Source organism: Coenobita brevimanus, chromosome 23 (genome assembly GCF_032717465.1).
Source record: "Coenobita brevimanus isolate Jiangsu-jjx chromosome 23, ASM3271746v2, whole genome shotgun sequence".
Lineage (NCBI taxonomy): Eukaryota > Metazoa > Arthropoda > Malacostraca > Decapoda > Coenobitidae > Coenobita > Coenobita brevimanus.
In genome coordinates this window covers 54,577,144-54,597,993 of record NC_136976.1, presented here as the reverse complement: position 1 = coordinate 54,597,993, position 20,850 = coordinate 54,577,144, and the positions used below count along the sequence as shown (strand labels likewise).

At 42.2% G+C, this 20,850-nt stretch overlaps 1 protein-coding gene across 1 annotated transcript in view; it reads right to left on the bottom strand.

The window, feature by feature from the left end:
- LOC145392975 (uncharacterized) overlaps nucleotides 1–20,850 on the bottom strand; it is a 152,351-nt gene that overhangs the window by 49,721 nt on the left and 81,780 nt on the right. Inside the window, exon 2 of the mRNA XM_080267269.1 lies at nucleotides 19,491–20,533. Coding sequence (XP_080123395.1) covers nucleotides 19,491–20,511 — 1,021 coding nt within the window. The 5' untranslated portion in view covers nucleotides 20,512–20,533. The remainder of the gene's footprint in view (nucleotides 1–19,490; nucleotides 20,534–20,850) is intronic.

The following is a 20,850-nucleotide window of genomic DNA, read 5'->3' as shown; positions in this document are numbered from 1 at the left end:
CCTTACGTCTTTATTGCCTCTCTTTTTATGTAATTTTTTGCAGTGTTCTCTTGCTGATGCTTCCCCATACATTACATATTCATTTATGACTAGTTTCTCTTTCCTTGAGATGCATTTATATAGCATAATCATGTCTCCTCTTTTCCTTCTCTCCGGTAGTGTTGGTATTTCAGTTTTTCTAGTCTTTCTTTGTAGCTTAGATCCCTTAAGCCTGGTACCCATCTTGTAGCTACCCTTTGTACTTTTTCAATCTTATCTATGTGCTTTTAAAGATGAGGATTCCAGATAACTAATGCATACTCCAGGGATGGTCTGATGAATGATGATCTTTCTCAGCATGTCTTCATTTAAATATGTGAATGCTACTCTCATGTTAGAAAGCAGTGTATACATATTACGTACCTTCTCACTTATGTGGTCAGTTGGAGACAGTCTGTTATTGACAGTCACTCCAAGGTCCTTCCCCCTTTCTGATATGTGCAGGGTTGATCTTCCTAGCTTATAATCCCAATGTGGTCTTTTCTCACTTTTACCAAACTTAATGACATGACACTTGTCCACATTAAATTCCATTTGTCATTTATCGCTCCATTCATGAAGCTTATTTAATTCTTCTTGTAGCTCTTAGCAAGAATTTGTGTTAGTAATTTTCCTGGGGGTAGGGGGGTTTCAAAAATTCTCCCCCAGTATCCCTGCTTGTCATATGAGGTGACTAAAAGGGTTGGTGGTGGCTTAGTGCCCCATCCCATAAAAAGAACTAACTAAACATGCGAATAAAGCGCCTCTGACTAGGACGGACCATACGTTGATGACTAAGGAATGAACAAAGGACCTTCTAAGGGTGGGGACATGGAATGTGAGAGGAGTGAATGATGAAGTGAATGACAGAGAGATTGTTCAGGTGCTTGAGGACTGATTAAAACTAAATGGAAAGGTGAAAGGGTGAGAGAATGGGAATATGGTTTAGGAATATGTGTGAGAGTTAATGAGAATGAGAGGGCAAGAGAGGGAATATGTCTGATGATAAGCAAGAAATGAAGGAGAATAAGAGAGTATGGAACAGTGGGTGCAAGGATTGTATGGGTGAGGATGGAAGTAGGTATACAAGCTTGGGTGATTGTATGTGCTTATGCGCCGACAGAGGACCAAGTGGCAAGAGTGAAAGATGAGTTTTGGGCAAGTGTAGAAGCATGTATGGACAAGTCTGAGAGGAGTGAGACCAAGTGGCAAGAGTGAAAGATGAGTTTTGGGCAAGTGTAGAAGCATGTATGGACAAGTCTGAGAGGAGTGAGAAAGTGTTTTTGATTGGAGACGTGAATGGCAAAGTTGGCAATGTACGAGTGGATGGAGTGGTTGGTCAGTGGGGTGTGCCAACTGAAGTAGATGGGAATGGTAGTGCTTTGGTGGATATCTGTTCTGGTAAGGGGCTGGCAATAGCCAAGACCTTCTTTTGGCATAAGATGATCCACAGGTATACATGGAGAGTCATGAGGAGGATGGACGGTGAACTTGTGGAACGAAAGGCAATTATACATTACGTGTGTGTGGATGCGCGAATGAGAAGACAGGTGTTGGATGCAAGAGTGTGGAGAGGGTGGGGGATTGATTGATTGAAAATAATTAAAATCTGGCGGCGCAACTGCCAAGGTCATTTGCCGCCGGATGACAAAGTAAAAGACACGGCAAAATAAAAAGTGCCTATTCAAAAAAAAAAATTAATGTTAGTAAAAAATAATAAAAGAATAGCTTATAAAATATCAATTACTTATAAAAGTGGAAGGAGGCCCATCTCCTGAAGAAAACTAAAAACATCAGTAAAATCGCTAGAGGCCTCACCAAGCATCGAGGACAAACTGTAGGCACCATCTGCCCCCTTATGCCTATGGAGGAATCTCTGACGCAGGTCCCCCAGACTTGGACACTCGACCAGCAAGTGACAGACAGTAAGGGGAACAACGCAGTCATCACAGTACGGTTGAGTCTAACCACACATGAGGAACCCATATGTAAGCCGAGAGTGCCCAATGCGAAGCCTAGCAAGAGCCACCTCCAGTTGCCGAGACATAGAGGGAAGAACCCTTGGCACAACCACTTGCTGAAAGATTTCTTTTAGTTTATTCTGAGAAACACCATCCCAGTGTCTCTGCCAACACGTACGAATTGCGTACCGCAAGTAAGGTGTTACATCAGAAACAGGAAGTGGGTAGTCAGCTGGGGGCTGTTGAGAAGACGCAGCTTTAGCTAATGCATCTGCCCGGAGAGGGTGGGGGAATGGAATCTCGGACCATCATTTAGTGATGACCAAGGTAAGGCTGCAGGGAAAATGGGCGAAGAGATGAAGGGGAAGACAGGAGGAAACAGCCCGTGTGAGAAGAGTGGAGAAGTTGCAAGAAAGTGAAAAAATGGCAGTGTATATGAGCATAGTGGAGGAAAGACTGGGAAGGTGTGAGTTAGAGCAGATGGAAATGGTGGGAGATGTATGTAAGATATTCATGGAAGAGATAGGTGCAGCGTGTGAGGTGGTTTGTGGAGTGAGGAAGAGATGCAGGGGTGTGCATTAATGTGGAATGATGAGGTGAAATGAGCTATGGAACAAAAGAAGGAGGCATATGCAGTAGTGAATGGCTAGCGAGTAGAGGTAGGGGAGAAGATGAGAGAGAGAGATATGTGAGCAGTAGAAGGGAGGTGAAGAGACTGGTGAAGGAGAGTAAGAAGAAAGTGAATGAAGAGTTTGGGAGGAACCTGCGTGTACAATGGAGGGAGAGTAAGAAGTTGTTTTGGATGGAGGTAAAGAAAGTTAAAACAGTGTGAAAGGGGAAATAGTAGAGGAGTGAAAGATGGGAATAATAGATTGCTGGTGGAGAAGAGAGAGAAAATGAGGAGATGGAAGCAGCACTTTGAGGATCTGTTAATGTATAGAGTGAGAGCAGTGCGAGTAGAAGTGGTTGGGGAATAGATGAGAGAAGAAGAGATGATAGGAGGGAGGAAGAATTCAGTGGGGCATTAGTAGTAGAAGCAATGAAGAAGATCAAGATGGGAAAGGCCCCAGGAATTGATGGAGTGTGTGGTGAAATGCTGAAGTATGGGGGTGAGATTATTGTGGAGTGGATATGGAAGTTGTGTAGATTGGCTTGGGAAGAGGGAAGGGTACCAGAGGAATGAAAATCAGGTATAACTGTTCCTTTATATAAAGGAAAAGGGGAGAGAGAAGTATGTGGTAACCATTTGCCTTCTTAGTGTGACTGGAAAAATATATGGCAGAATACTCACTGAAAGGGTTAGGCATATAACAGAGGAGCTAGTTGGTGAAGAACAAGGTGGATTTAGGAAGGGAAAAGGGTGTGTAGATCAGATATTTGTTCTAAGATGTTTAGTGGGAAGTATCTAGAGAAGGGAAAGAAACTGTATGCTGCCTTCATGGACTTGGAGAAAGCTTATGACAGAAGAGATAGGCAAGGTATGAGAAAGGTATTAAGAATATATGGAGTGAAGGGGAAATTGCTGAGTGCTGTGAAGAGTATGTACGAAGGAGCTAGGGCTACGATCCGAGTGGTTGGTGAGCTGAGTAAGTTCTTTGATCTAAATGTGGAACTGAAACAGGGATGTGTGATGTCTCCATGGCTGTTTAATATATACGTGGATGGGGTAGTAAAGGAGGTGCAAGGTAGGGCAATGGATGTAGGGGTGGCTCTAATGAATGAGGGTGAGATGTGGAAGATTCTGGTGTTGTTGTTTGCTGATGATACAGTATTGTTGAGTGAAGATGAATGGGAGTTTCAAGGTTTGGTGAATGAATTTGGGACAATGTGTAGGATGAGGAATCTGAAAGTGAATGTAAACAAAAGTAAAGTTATGGTGTTGAGAAGAATGAAGTCACAGAATCCACAGTGAGGTTGGATGGTGAGGATATGGAGAATGTAAGAGCACTCAAGTACTTGGGTAATGTGATGAGTAAGGATGGAACTTTTGGGGATGAAGTGCTTGAAAGGGTACAGCAGGGAGGGAAGGTTGTTGGTTCACTGAAAGCAGTGATGAGAAATAGGAAGGTGGGTATGGAAGTTAAGAAGTCACTGCATGACAGTGTTGTGATCCCTACCCTGACATATGGAAGCGAGGCATGGACCTTGCTAGAGAGGAACAGGTCAAGACTGAGAGTAGTGGAAATGAGTTACCTGAAAGGAGCATGTGGAGTGACATGGAAGGACAGGTTGACGAATGAAGAAGTGAAGGAACGTTGTGGGGTAGATGTGGATGTGGTTGAGAAAATTGGGAGACATACACTGGGGTGGTTTGGACATGTGGAGAGATGGAGAATGAAAGACTGACTAAGAGGGTGTATGTGGGTGAAGTAGAGGGAGAGAGAGGGAGGGAAAGACTGAGGATGAGGTGGAGGGATGGAGTTGAGAGGTATATGAGAGAGAAGAGAGAGAGTTGGGGGGAGGGGAGTCAAATGGTGAGTGACAGAGTGACTTGGAGGTGTTTTGTCTGCGGCCACCCTTTGCAGGATTAGGGCGTCGGGCTATAGATAGATAGACAGACTTTTGCATCATCTGCAAATATATTTAGATTGCTTCCACTTCCAATGTTACTGTCTATGTCATTTAAATATACTAAAAACATACTTGGTGCCAGCGCTGAGCCCTGCGGAACTCCGCTAGTCACTTCCCTCCAGGATGAGTAATTTCCCCTTAGGACTGTTCTCATTTCCCTTTTCTGAGAAAAGCCTGCATCCAACAGTACAGGTTGCCTTGGATACCTCCTTGGAGGTACAGTTTCCACAAAAGTCTTTTGTGCAGTGCTCTGTCAAATGCTTTCTTGAAATCTAAATAGATACTGTCTACCCATCCTTCTCTTTTCTGTAATGTTTCTGTAACACTATCACAGTAGCTTAACAGATTTGTAACACATGATTTTTCCTTTCTAAAACCAAACTGCCTTTCTGTTATCATACTGTGTTCCCCTAGATGGTTTACTCAAACCATCTAGGGGAACACAGTTTCTGGTTTTAATTCATCCATTGCAGCTTTGATGAATGCTATTGCATCAGCAGTAGTAAATGATTTCCAGCACTGCATTATATCCAGACCAGAGTCTGCATCAATTGCTGATCGAATGCCATCAAATACCAGGCAGGGTATGTGGCCTTGAAAAAACAAATGAGATCCTGGTCAAGGGGCTAAAGCAATGAGGTTGAATCTGGAGGTAAAAATACAACCTCAACACTTTCATTTTCACAGCAAACAGATTCAGGATGGCCAGGTGCATTGTCTATCATTAATAGGACTTTCATTTCCAACCCTTCCTCTTCCAAGTGTTTTTTCACTTCTGGGATGAAGCATTTTAATAACCATTCCATAAACAAGATGGTTGTCACCCATGCTTTCTGATTTGTTGCCAAAACACAGACAGATAATGTTTGTTTTTGTTTTTGAGAGCGCATAGGTTCTTTGTTCTATACACTATGCCTGGCTTTATCATAATTATGCCCTGCAGCATTGCCACATAGTACCAGAGTTAATCTGTCCTTCCATATTTTATGCCCTAGTGCCTCAACCCCCTGGGGGTAGGGTTTTTTTTCAAGAATACTCCCCCAGTATCCCTGCTTGTCGTAAAAGACGACTAAAAGGGTTGGCGGAGGGTTAGTGCCCCTCCCCGGAAAAGAACTAACTAAAAAAACAAACAAGAAGCCTCAGACAAGGACTGACCAAACGATGACGACCCAGGACCGGACAAAAGACTTGGTAATGGGTACATGGAATGTAAGAGGAGCGAATGATGAGGTGAAAGAGAGATTGTCCAGGTGCTTGAGGGTGCGAAAGTGGATGCATGTGGAATAACTGAAACAAAATGGAGAGGAGAAAGTGTGAGAGAATGGGAGTATGGATGGGGTATATGTGCAGGAGTAGGTGAGAATGAGAGGGCAAAGGAAGGAGTATGTATAGCTGTGAGTAAACGATGGAAGAAGAGCATAAGACAGTATGGATCAGTTGGGTCAAGGATTGTGTGGGTAAAGTTGAAAGTTGGAATACAAATGTGGGCGATTGTGTGTGTGTATGCGCCAACGCAAGATCGTGCTAGAAGAATGAGAGAAGAGTTCTGGACAAATGTGGAAGTGTGCATGGAAAAGTTTGGAAGGAATGAGAGAGTGTTTTTGATCGGTGATATGAATGGTAAAGTTGGGAATGTGAAGGGGGATGGAATAGTTGGTGAGTGGGGTGTGCCTGCTGAGACAGATGAGAATGGGAGTGCATTAGTGGACATTTGTGCTGGGAGGGGGTTGGTGATAGCCAATACCCTCTTCAGGCATAAAATGATCCACAGGTATACATGGCGAGTGATGAGAAGGGTGGGTGGTGAACTGAATGAAAGAAAGGAAGGCAATGATTGATCATGTGTGTGTGGATGAAAGGATGCGAAGATGCGTAATGGATGCAAAAGCTTATAGAGGTTGGGGGAGTAGACTTTCTGACCACTACTTGGTGGTGGCCAGAATTAGGATTCAAATAAGATGGAGGAATAGAAGGGAAAGATGAGAGGAAGGAGTAGTTGCAAGGAGAGTGGAAAGGTTACAAGAGGATGAGAAAAAGGCAGATTATAAGAGAGAAGTGGAGGAATGATTGGGCAAATATGAACTGGAGCAGATGGGAGACGTGGAAGGTGTGTGTAAGATATTTACAGAAGAAATATGTGCAGCATGTGATATGGTGTGTGGAAGGAAGAGAAGATGGAGGGGGGTGCAAGGAACAGCGTGGTGGACTGAAGAGGTGAGACAGGCTGTGGCACAAAAGAAGAAACCATACAATGAATGGATGAGAAATAGGGGCATCAAAGAAGTTGAGAGGCAGAAGAGAGAGTTATATGTAGAAAGAAAGAGAGAGGTGAAAACATTAGTAAGAGAGAGTAAGAAGAGAGTGGATGAGGAATTTGGAAGGAATTTGAGTGTAAAGTGGAGGGACTGTAAGAAAATGTTCTGGAAAGAGGTGAAAAGAGTAAGACAGGGTGGAAGTGAAGTTAGCAGGGGAGTGAAAGATAAATATGGTAGATTACTAGTGGAGAAGGGAGAAAAAGTGAGCAGATGGAAAGAACACTTTAAGGAATTGTTGAACATAGAGGATGGAAGTAATGTGAGTATACAGTAAGTGGCTGGGGAATGGCTGGGAGGAGGAGGGAGGTGAGAAGACAGGAAGAAATCAGTAGGATAGAAATTGTGGAAGCAATGAAGAAAGTTAAATCGGGGAAAGCCCCAGGAATTGAAGGAGTGTGTGGTGAAATGCTGAAACATGGGGGAGAGATAGTAGTAGAATGGATGTGGAAGATGTGCAGATTGGCCTGGGAGGAAGGTAGAGTCCCGGAGGATTGGAAGTCAGGTATAATTATTCCCTTTTACAAAGGAAAAGGGGAAAAAGAAGTGTGTGGTAATCACAGGGGCATTTGCCTTCTTAGTATAATACGAAAAGTGTATGGTAGGATACTTATTGACAGAGTTAGAGAAAGAACAGAGAAATTAGTTGGAGAAGAACAGGGAGGCTTTAGGAAGGGAAGAGGTTGTGTAGATCAGATATTCATTCTTAGATCTTTAGTGGAAAAGTTTATAGAGAAGGGAAAGAAGTTGTATGAGGCTTTCATGGATTTGGAGAAAGCATATGACACGGTGGATAGACAAGGATTGTGGAAAGTATTAAGAATATATGGAGTAGATGGGAAGTTGTTGAATGCTGTGAAGAGTATGTACGATGGTGCTAAGGCTGCAGTGCATGTGGATGATGAACTAAGTGAATTTTTCTCTTTGAAAGTTGGGTTGAAAAAGGGATGTATCATGTTGCCATGGTTGTTCAATCTGTACATGGATGGGGTAATAAAAGAGGTACAAGGTAGGGTAGTGGATGTTGGAGTGGCCCTGGTGAGAGAGGATAGTGTTTGGAAACTCCCTGTACTGTTGTTTGCAGATGATATTGTGCTGTTGAGTGAAGATGAAGGGGAGCTGCAAGGCTTGGTGGATGAGTTTGGGAGAGTGTGTAAGAAACAGAATCTAAAGGTGAATGTAGGGAAGAGTAAAGTGATGGTCTTTGAGAGAGGTGAAGTCAGTGAATGTACAGCGAGGTTGGATGGTGAGGAATTGGAAAATGTGAGTACGTTTAAGTGCTTGGGTAGTGTGATGAGTAAGGATGGAGGTTTGGAGGGTGAAGTGCTTGAAAGGGTACAGCAGGGAAGAAAGGTTGCTGGTTCTTTGAAATCTAAAGGTGAATGTAGGGAAGAGTAAAGTGATGGTCTCTGAGAGAGGTGAAGTCAGTGAATGTACAGCGAGGTTGGATGGTGAGGAATTGGAAAATGTGAGTACGTTTAAGTACTTGGGTAGTGTGATGAGTAAGGATGGAGGTTTGGAGGGTGAAGTGCTTGAAAGGGTACAGCAGGGAAGAAAGGTTGCTGGTTCTTTGAAAGCAGTGATAAGAAACAGGGAAGTGAGCATGGAAGTGAAAAAGTTACTTCATGACAGTATTGTGATACCAACTCTAACGTATGGAAGTGAAGCTTGGACATTGTTGGAAGGACACAAGTCAAGAGTGAGAGCAGTGAAAATGAGTTATTTAACCCCTACACCGCGGGCTTGTTTACCAATGACTTGCGTGTCCCGCGGGGTTATTTGGGCTCCGACAGACTCTCAAAAAATATTTGCAAAAAATCAGTTATTAGTCCTAGAATAATAAAATTATATATGCTTATGGCACATACCTTCAGCTTCCTCCTGGAATGATTGTTGAGCCTTCGTCGGTTACCGTAGGACTTGTGGAGACCTCTGAAGTAGGGTAACGAAGTCTCCACTTTACACTTCCCAACAACCCGTAGTATGATTACCACAGCCAGATACAAACACTATAAACACTATTCTACAATTTTCAAGTAGTTTGGGATCCATACTAAAAAAAAAAAAAAACTGTGAAAGCACCGGAAATTACGAGCGCGTCTGATCGTCGCACTGGCACTAGTTCGCTCTTGGTACTCTGTCATTTATTATTCATAAAACCCCTCACACTTTATATTTCTATTACTATATAACACTTATATATATCTACAGTCTTTATCCATAAGTTTCCTTCAGTAGTATTAGTTTATTGTCACTGTAGGGATTCAATTTCTTTCAGTACAATACGTAGCATTCACTTTCTCGTCCTGTATACTAGCATTGAGAGTGAATGTCACTTTCATCTTCACTCTCATAACTCATAGCATTCAGACATGCTAGAGTGAAACTTTCACTTTCATTACTCCTAGGATATATACTTGTATTCTTATAAAACTACTCATTTACATTTCTGTTTACGTTCTCTATTTTATTTACGTTATTTACATTTCTATTTTATTTATGCTGTTATGCACTGTCACTTAAAGTAACTTATAAAACTATTTTCCATTGTTCACGTATATTTACATTCATTACTTTCACTTGCTGTTTACACATTATTTACAATTCCACTTGCACTGTTTTACTCAATAGAAAGATCGTAGTCACTCTTTTATCAATTGTCAGCCCTTTACCTCTTTCCACACGTGGTTTAGTAGGGGGTAAAGGTCACAGGGGCCTTTGCATGGGAGTGAAAAAGTCCTTGAAGTCAGCAAGAAGAAACATACGTACCCTCACTTCGGAAGATGTGAGTAAACTGATAACGGAGGGCCGGGGTGGAGGCCTACTTAGCGGATATTCAGAGCTACCAATGTTAACTCTTGAAACAGCTATGTCTAGCACTGAAATGATTGGCAGGAAATCTAGACAATACATTATAAATTAGGTAGTTCCAGGTGAATGTAAATATCACTTAGGCTTCTCCCTTCCCTCCTTACATGTATATTTATTACGAAAATAGATTATACGGCATATTTCAAGGGGAAAAAAACAGCGAAAATTAGCGAACGAGTGCACGTGAGGTGTTGTCAGGTGATAATTAGCCAATTCCAGGTGTATGGCACTCTCACTTACCTTATTTCTTTCTTGTATATATTATTTGGTATAAGAATAGGACATAGGGCTTATTTCAATGGATGAAATCAGTGAAAAATTCCAGGGAAGATTTACTTAGCGTAGCACGGCCGGGCAGGCGAGAGGATAGGGTAATGGAGGGGGGGTAGGGAGGGGAGTCAAGAATGGGGAGAAATGGCTAAATTGTCAACAATGGATGGGAGTACAGATGAGATTAGGAGTGCTGACTAGTGTTGGACATTGGCAGTACTGGTAGATGATACAAGCCCCCACTTGGAAGCCCGGGTGAATTCAAAATAACACAGAATCACAAATGCGACGCCCCGCGGTATGATCCCTTGCTCCCAAGCGTCACGAAAGTGACGCCCCGTGGTTAAGGGGTTAAGAGGAGCCTGTGGAGTCACATGGAGAGACAGGCTGACGAATGAGGATATACAGGAGCGTTGTGGTGTGGATGTGGATGTGATAGGAAGCGTTATGAGGAACACACTGAGGTGGTTTGGCCATGTGGAGAGGATGGAGGGTGAAAGACTGACGAAGAGAGTGCATGTGAGTGAGGTGGAGGGGGGAAGAGGGAGGGGGAGGCTGAGGATGAGATGGAGGGATGGGGTGGAGAGGTATATGAGAGAGGGGGGTGTGAGTTGGGAGCAGGGCAGTGAAATGGCAGGGGACAGGGCGACTTGGAGGCGATTTGTTTGTGGCCACCCCAAACGGGATTGAGGCGTCTGGCAATAGATAGATAGATAGATAGCCTCCTTTGCACATTTATGAATGTGGGTTCTACTGGGTACCTTCTTCCAGAAGAGCCTGGTTTCACTGCAACTGAAGACTTGCTTTAGATGGTATCCTTTCTCCTTAACCCCTAAGTGCCAGTTAATGGTTATATCCAACGCGAAATCGGTGTATCGGGGGCACCAGGTGACAGCTATAACCGCAAGTGTTTTTGCACCACAGTCTGAAGTGGCCGCCACTTGATCTTGTCACCAAAGGGTGGGGATAGCTTCCCAGCACCTGAGATAAGCATACCTCAGTCATCTCTGTGACCCGGCTAGGTGCAGGATGATGTTTTCTTACGTCTCTCGTCTGATTCTGTTCCCGCCTTATGTGGACCCAGGCATCATTCACCCCTGCCAAGCCTCTTTCCAAGAATACTTGAAAAGGGCTCATTGGTAGCACTAAGAGCAAATCCATAGTCGGCGCCGCAGGCAAACACACAAACACGTCCGGCTCTCACACCACTCATGTGGCGAAAATGAGTTTTCTTCCTCATTTACTTACTCATCAATGCAATGACCTAGAGACCTGGGGATACTTTCAATCGCAAGAGGAAGAGTTGGTGAGTAAAATGGTTGTTAATTTGTTTCCCTAAGTGCTATACTTTCCGAGATATTATGGTTTGAAAACATGCAATTTTCAGTGGTTTCCAAAAAATTGCCCATTGTGTGGTGACAACTTCAGTAAATATTGCCTGGTGTTTGAGGGTTGATCAACTTCTTCAACTCTGCCAAAAATGTGGCAGCAGCTTCTTCATTGGCAAATGCAGCCTCTCCAGAAATTTTTATATTTTTCAGCCCAAACCTATTCCTGAATCTGTGTAACTATCCCTTACATACAGTAAATGGCTTGGTGTCACTCATTTCGGGGGATCCCTTGCTGAAGTCTTCGTACAAATAAGCCTTGGTAAGTGAGACACTTATAACCCAGATCCCCGTAAAGGCCAGACAGGGGGGTCAGTAAGCAGGCATACGAAATATTCAGAGTTACAGTATGTAATGTCATAAAAATTTTCCTTTGCACAATTGTCATAAATACACAGTAGAACCCCATAACTGCTGAACTCATAATTAACTACTCCACTAATTAGCGATTTCTTCCTAAAAAAAAAAAAAGTCAGAAAAATACAACAAATAAACTTTTTTTTCTAGTATATATCTGACCTATTAAAAAGAAAATTTCCATTAACACTAGTATAATTCTGTTAAGGAAAATTCATTCCAAAAACCACTGACTTACTTGAATCCTCACTTTATTCTTTATTTTTAATTCTCTTACTATCCTCACCGTATTCTTTGTTTGCATATTTTATTACTAAAGCAGAACACCATAATTGCCAAACTCACTAATCACTGACTTCACTAATTAGCCAGTTCTTCTTTTAAAAAATAGTAGGAAAAATACAGAAAATAAACTGCAGGAATATGAATTGAACTGGTGAGGTCTTTCTGCTGATTGTTACCTGCACATTTAGCACTCATTCTTTTGTTCGTTTTTGTGTGTATATGTGAAAGACAGAGTACTGGTGCAAACAATATTGTAATCCATTAACCCCTTAATAACCCCCGATGATGAACAACCCTTTACAGTACCGATATCAATGATGTTGAGTTAGCACAAGCTATAGAAAAAAATGAACAATTACGGGAAGGGAACGATGGTCACTGGTATGTTTACACGACCCTACGCATAAAGTTAAATGTACATTTAGCGCTCATTCCTTTGTTCATTTTTGTGTGTATATGTGAAAGAGAGCGTACCGATGAAAACAGTAATGTATTCCATTAACCCCTTAATAACTCCTGGTGTTGAACAACCCTTTACAGTACCAGTGTCAGTGATGTCAAGTTAGTGCGAGCTATAAAAAAAATGTGAACAATTATTGGAAGGAAATGAAGGTCACTGGTATGTTTACACAACCCTACACTACGATCCCAAGCAGTCAGGCAGTCGCTTAATCTCAGATGTTTTAGCCCGTATGGCACATGCACCGTAACTTTATGAATTCTTCTGCGAATCAGAGCAAATCACAGGACAGATTTTGGACGCTAAAAAACACATTGCTAGGTGCACCAGACGATTCTCTTTAAATATTTCTGAAAAATAAATTGATTTTAGAACTTCAAAAACTTCCGGGGCCAGCCAGAGGTGAATGCAAATTTCTGAACCCGCAGCCATTGAGGAGTTGAGCTGTTAAGCCACTGTTTCCAGCGTAGTGGAAGAAATTTACTCTACGTACTCAAAGATGGACTTCATTTCCCAATTTCCCAACTGTAGGTTAGGTTAGGCTTGGTTAAATTATTAGGTAGAGTTAAGCTAGGTTAGGTTAGGTTTACTGAAACACTAGGACAGTCCCTTCTGCCATTACCTTGAATCAAACAAGAGTTGTCACAGCCGAACAGCTAAAAACAATGGGAAAACTGATTTAACAAGAAACGTTTATTTATGGGTAATGCATTACAGTAACAGTGGTTCATACGCTACGCAATTGCTGGTAAACGTCATTTTCAGTAAGGTACTGTACAAAGAATTTGCGAACTTCAAGAATTAGCGAGAGGGCTTGGAATATAACCCTCGCGAATATGCGAAGGGGGGTTACTATTATGTTAAGAGCTGTCATAGTTTTAATATATTGTACTCTGGTGTCCCTTAATACTTGTATGCACAAAAATGTGATGATTTATGCAGATTTAGAGTATAAACCCGTGTTGGTCGGACAATTGCATAACTCGGACTGAGTTACCCCCAATTAGTCCGACTTACCAAGGCCTAACTGGGCTAAATGCTTTCTGGTGCAAAACGTTGCCGTCTATCAGAATACATTTTCTCTTCATGTCCTCCACCCACAAATTTAATGCCGTTTCCATCTTAACTAAGCACTTATCACGCACTGTGGTCGTAACTTTTGCAGTCTGAGATGCAACAGCAAAACTAGAACGAACTTCTTTTTCCTCCTCCTCAATTTCACAGACAGAAGACTCGTTCTTATGATGGATCTTAGCAACCTCAGGATATGATTCTTTTCTTTCCATAACCACTCCACGGCGGGCAAAAAAGTTACACAGCATAACTTACATGTGGGCATGTTTCAAGGAAAATAAAGTACAGTAACCCCTCCAATATCCGGATCAATAGAGCCATAGGCAGGTCCGGATAGTGGTCCTGTCCGGATATTGGGCCCCAGCTTATGGACTTGTACTTATGGACCCTAACTCTGAAAAACACCTATACAACTCCCTCTGGACATGCATTGCACCTATTTAAGACCCAAATCACACCAATAAGGAACATAAAAGACTGAAATAAATGCAAAAGAACCATAAAATGAGGTTTTAGAGGTGAGTTCATACAATATTAAACATTCTGGGTACTTACAAGTCCCTTGCTCTTGGACTGGTTTGAACCGCCAGTTTGCAGTCCACAGTTAATCCTCTGCACTCTAAATTCTAATTTCTTAACACTGCACAACACTGTAAATTCCCATGTGTTCTAGTGGCAAGGTATTGCAGTTTATTCACTGTTTATTCACAAAAAACAAGCACCTGTGGCTTGCACTGTTATGAGTATCTGCTCTCCATCGGAGTTAAGCTGTGACTGTTGATGTTGGTGGGGTAACAGAGTTGCCAGATCGCAACAGCCACATTACCAATCTCCTCAACTTTCATTGTCAAATATAACTTTTCATTACCAAATTCGTAAAGCTAGCATATATTCTTCACTAATTATATATACAAGTGGAAATACATGTAATCACTCTCCTTATAACTAACACCATGTTGATTATTTTCACACTATGTAGGGTAGCAGATTAATCAGAGAGAGCAAACAATCCACCATCTCCATCCTGTGTATCCTCATACATGTGAAAAATCCATTTGGTAATGCATTATTCTAATTCATTACCAAACGAATTTTTCATTACCAAATTGGCCCACACTTGGTAATGAAAAATACCAAATGGCAACCTGACAGGGGAGGGGGGAGGGGGAGGAAGGAAGGGGTGAAGGGACCATGGTGTAACAGCTGTTTGGTGCCAGGCGGGAATTTCAAATTATGGGAGGGAAAAAAGTCAGATTTTTTTCGAATTTTTTGCGGTTTTTGGCCCATTTTGGGAATATTGGATTCCATGAGGATTATGTCCGGTTAGTGGGGATGTTCGGATATTGGGCGTTCGGATATTAGAGGGATTACTGTATCTCGAAAACCATTTTAACCTTATAAATATACAGGCAAACCCCAGTTTAAAGAAGCAACTGGTTAAGTAAAAACTCATCGCCGGGCAGGGTATTGTATCTCGGGGTAGATACCGGTATAAGGTGTAAAGTATAGGGATGCATTTTTGACCCTTGGGATTCCCCCCCCCCCCAACTAAGTCCTAAAACCACCCAAATGAGTAAAAAAAATAAATAAATAAATAAAAATAAAAGCTTAAAGCCAACCTAAATGGTCTAACTGCTCTAAAAGAAGTTAACCTAAGTCTAACACCTGTAAATAACTCACTAAAACCAAGAAATAAAATCTGAAAATCATAAAAAATAGGTAAGAAAATATCACGCACCTCTCATCACTTACTTCTTGTAAGTTCATGTCTGGTCCTGGTCATTGTCCTTGCTACCCCACCCCCCCCGATGCTAGGGGACATGTGGTGCTTCCTACCACTCACTCATCCTCCTTAAAGACCTCAAACCTATCACTGGGGGAGGGTCACAGGGAGGGGGTGAAGCCTGGCAAGGTAGGGTGATGGAAGTAGGGGACTGATGTACTGGCTCTGAGGGTGGCGATGGGTTGCAATATGATGACTCACAAGGTGGCAATGGGGTGCAATGCCCATTGCAAAACCAGGGTTAGACCTATGATAGGCAGGGTAGGGTGGTATTTCTACCCCCATCACTAATCTGGGGTATCGCATATTGAGGTCTGCCTGTATTAGGGTATGATATAAAAAGGAAAGAAATCCATGTACAGAACTTACTCTCATTTAGCAGTATGTGGCATGGTCAGAGCATCTGCCAGCCACAGTGGGTGGTGGAGAGGAGCGGGCACGAGAGGTTGTAGGCTGTGGACTATCCACAACAACAGCGTGACATATGACTGAGGCCCCGCACGGCAGGCTGGTCAGTTACTTTGGGCAGGAGCGCGGCTGGGAGCATCCTAGTGTTGCCATACAGCCTATAGTTTCCGCGCCATTATACAACACAATGCAGGAAAAATGAACACATAATATTCTGTGAGCTGCCCTGCATCATACACTCTTAATGCGTGAGGGGGGGTTGAGTCAACAACTTTTACCTTTTCACTTAAAGAGAACTCTTTATGACTTCTCTTTGGCATATCTGAATTGCCAACATCACTACTCTTGTGCCTTGGGGCCATTATTAAGTAAAATAAGGGTTACTTGAACACAAGCACTGCGATACCGTGACAATCGATCTGATAACCGAGATGGCTACTAAGCGACTTTTGGGTGGGTAGTGTATACAGCGTGAATACACTGGACAAAGGGATGATTCACGTCACGGAGTGGGACAGCGCATAATTTCATTATGCTACTCAGAACAATGCGCAATCTAAAACTTATGAACTGTTTATTTCTGGAATTTTCCATTAAATATTTTCGGACCGCCGTTGACTGCAGCTAACTGGAACCGCAGAAAGCGGTTCCGCGGATAAGGGGGGGCCCACTTTACACATGCAACAATCAATGCCACTTTTCTCATCATAATGAAACATGACATACATACAGTACGAAATGATGCATTTACATCTTTTCAACAGTCAATATTCATCAACAAAGCAACTTCCTATTTCCTTAGAGCACAGATGCACATTTCTAACCTTTACACACTTCACACTTCCATTCAGCCACTTCAATCCTTTTCATCTTGGTTTCATATCAAACCTTACATTTTTTAACAAATTCACTACTTACACTCTCTAACATTTTTCTTTCACATTCCACAATGACATATGAGCCTGCCTATTTTCCTGGGTCCTGGACAGGCATTGGACCCAGCTCTGCAACCTTTTGAACTTAACCCGCAGCGTCCCGTGGACGTGATTCAATGTCCACACGTTTTGTCACTGCCTATCCCGTTCACGTACTTAAACGCGAATCAATTGCAAGGTCCCTAATTTGCACAATTTTCAATTTTCGTGAGTGATTTTTGTTACGTATACGGAACACCTTCCTCTACAAGATGCCAGGCAGGGACATTGCCTTACCCAGCATGACCTCCCCCCCCCCCCTGCACACCACTGTCTCAGCAATTCACCTGTTACCAGTGACCTGGCCAGTAAAGCCATGTCATGCTACAGTACAAAATTCAGGGCCAGATTGATTCCCCAATCGATGACAATGTGGAGGACAAACTTTAAATAGCATTATAGTTAGAAACAATCAATGATGATCATGTAATGTCGCCAAAAAAGGTCAGGTATGCTGATGTGTTTCATGAGTGAAACAATGCTTATATTGCCTATATTACTGTGTGAAAACCAATATTCTCTAGTACTACATATATATTCGTACCAAATAAATAAATAAATACCGTTTACGAGTGGTGTGGAATTGTTACACTCCCATAAAACTCGTTTTCTTTGGAGCCAGCCTCATAGAAAACACAGTAAGGTGAGGGGGTACTGGTACCTGAATCGAGTATTTTAAACCTCAGGTGAGCGATTTCTCTATGATTTTTCGATGTTTCTCACCAAAAGCGGAGGTTTGAGCCAAAAAAATTTTTTCCAAAAATGGTCGGGATTGGGGGGAAGTCAGTGGTGGAAAAGTGGTCAGGATGGGGCGGGTTAAGTCAGTGGTAAGAACAGAAGGTAAGGATCCCAAATTCCTACCACCCTCTCCTTTTTCTCCAACAAACATCCAGGGATTACAGGGGCAACATTCTTCCTGCCCTACCCCAGAAATTGGCTATAAGATTACCATTTGGTATGGTAAATGATTTCGTGGACAGCAAGAAACCATTAGGCTTTTCATTCAATGCTGAGTCACCAGCAGATACCACTATATTGAATAAGTCGATACAGAACACCAGCATCTTTCACACATGACTGCTTGCTATAGTATAATGTTACTGTTGTTGTGGCCCAAGTCTCATCTGAACAGGAACTCGGTGGACTGAAGACCCTGCCCTTCTGAAGCCCACCAACCTCCCACCAACCCTCTTTCACAGACTAGGGAGGGAGTTGATAGCTAATTAATATACATATATATGTGTATGTATTAGGAGTGTGAAGCTGTATGGTACTGAGGTCTCGGCCGTAAAGGAAGAGGATATTTGTAGATCAAACAAAAATGACAATGATTAGATGGAAGTGTAGTGTGTTCTTGAAAGCGAGGCCTGAGGGGGCTAGGTTTCCGACTGAAGAACTGAGAGGAAGGATGGTACTTGAGTGTATTGCTGCTGTGATGAGGAGTTCCAGATTGTTTGTTTGGACATGTGGTGAGGATGGACAGTGACAACTGGGTGCAAAATGTGAGAACCGTGAAAGTTGGAGATAGGGTTGCGAAAGGCAGACCAAAAAAGACCCGGGACAAGGTCATAAAGTGTGACCTCAGGGATAAGATACTGAATAGAGGAGCTGCCAGACACTGAGCAGTATGGAGAGCTGCCATTAGGTGACCAAGGCCGACACATGCAAGCATGTTGGAGTGTTGGAGCCTTTATAAACTACATACATAAATATATATATATATATATATATATATATATATATATATATATCCATCCATCATCCAATCCTACGTTGCCCCATGAGAAGTGTAGGAGCCCGGGGCTAGGCAAGTTGGTCCTGACATTTCAGGTGAGAGTGACCAGCCTCACTCATCCCTCAGTGGCATTACATGAGCAATAAACCCCAACCACCCCTTGGATATAAACCTTCACTGGCTCAATCCCATTGGAGAGCAATAATTACCCACTAAACCACCAGGCGCCAAAATCTGGTCATACGGTTACCACCCAACGTAATAAATGGTTTCCTGGTATACAGGAAACCATTTGGCTTGTCACTCAGTGTAGAGTCACCCACAGGCAGAAGGCAGAGGAATGAATAAAGGAAAGAAAGACAGAAGAGGGAGTGTAAAGTCACCCATGGGCAGAAGGATGAGGAAAGAATGAAGGAAAGAAAAACAGAAGAGGATGGAAGGAAAGAAAGATGGAGGAGAGGAAAGGGCAGAAACCTGAGAGCAGCACTACATCAAGTGAGTGGATGGTGAGTGCCCCTACCTACTACATATATATATATATATATATATATATATATATACATATATATATATATATATATATATATATACATATATGCCCCTACCTACTACTTATATATATATATATATATATATATATATATATATATATACATATATATATTTGTCACTCAGTATTATGATTGAATTAAATCATTAAAAAAAAAAAAATGATGAATACAAAAACACAAACTGGGGATTAATCATTAAGCTGGAAGCAACTGCATACAGTACAGTACTGTTTCTGCACTGATAATTTCCATACAGGAGTTATGTTACTCAACATATGTACTACAGCTTAACAGTAGTGATTAAAAAACTAATGACCATCTCTGAATTAGAATGGAGCTAGTATTGAACTGTGATCTTATACAGGCAGTGTTACTAATGTAAATATATATACTATGAAATAGCCATGAAGAGCAAGTTCACATAAAGGTAGTAGGTTTATAAGTAAAGATATGAGCGAAATTCCAGAATTACCTGCAATATCACCAGCTGTGTAGTTATATTCAATTACTTCTTGATCATTACCAGTTTTGTGCTGAGGATTGGTGACTACTGCCTGTAGGGCTTGGCGCACAAGGTCCCTCTGAGGTCCAGCTCCTTGCTGAGATCCACCTGGTAGCCCCATTCCTTCCAGCTGATCCACCTTCTCTTTTTTTACACCTCTGAGATCAAGCTGCTGTATACCACACCCAGATGCCACATTTGGACCTGCTATACACTCACTTGGCATCACGTGATTATGACACATTGACACAGTGGAAACTGGGTTTATACCACCAGGTACTGCAACAGTTGCAGCCAATGATGCAGGAGGCATGGTTGTCAAGTTTGTGGTGGTGCTGAGAGCTGGCAAACTGGACTGTGCATGTACCAAAGTGGTAGGATGAGATGCATGAGGATTTGATGAAACACCTCCTTCTCCTCCTGTTGACACTAATACAGCTGCTGGACCCTGGACACTGATCACCGACTCTGGCATGCGGAAGTAGGATCCTCGTTCAGTCTGGTGCGCGGGTATTAAGGTCCCTAGCTGATTTCCACTTACACTTTGACTCACAACAGTATGGATATGAGGCAAAGGTTTGTGATGAGAAGAAGAATTAGGAGTTAATTCAAGAGGTACTGCTTTATCAGTGGCAGGGCCATGGGCTGAAAGATCCTGTGGGGTACTTTTAGTGTGCTGAGCTGAGTGGATGGACTGGCCAGGATGTCCATGGCGAGCAAGATACACTGGACCATCATGATCCAAACTCTTTACAACTGAATGATGAGGAGGATGCATTCCTACTTTGTATGTAGGAATATGAGTATTAATCCCACTTTTGTTGGCAAGGTGTGGTTGAGCCAGACCATGGGTTGTGCCAGAATCTGTCAGACCCACTGATGACAGGGTGGATACAGAAGATGTTGGGGCTAGTGATGACTTGTGCGCTGCTATGTGTGGAGTTATATGCTGTGTTTCTTTACTAGTCTCAGCTCCTGTATACATCTTCATTACACACTCTCTAACATTTCTCCTGAAAGAGCAGAAACATAACTAAAAACAGTGATACAGTACATGGAACATTTTATTCTATGTTGGAATGATTTACATGTCCATTTTTTTTTAGAGAGGACAAAGAATAACCTGCACTACAATATTGAAATACATTTCATTTCCATTTTATTAAAAAAAAAAAAAAAAAAAAAATGCAAGTCATTTTCTTTCCTCCCTTTTTCTCACCTATTTCACACTACAATAATCCCTTGGTTATAGTGCACATGGTTATAGCAGTTTTCGTTATCACTACAAGATGAAAATCTGTACTCCTGCCTTTTTACGGCTCAGAAACAT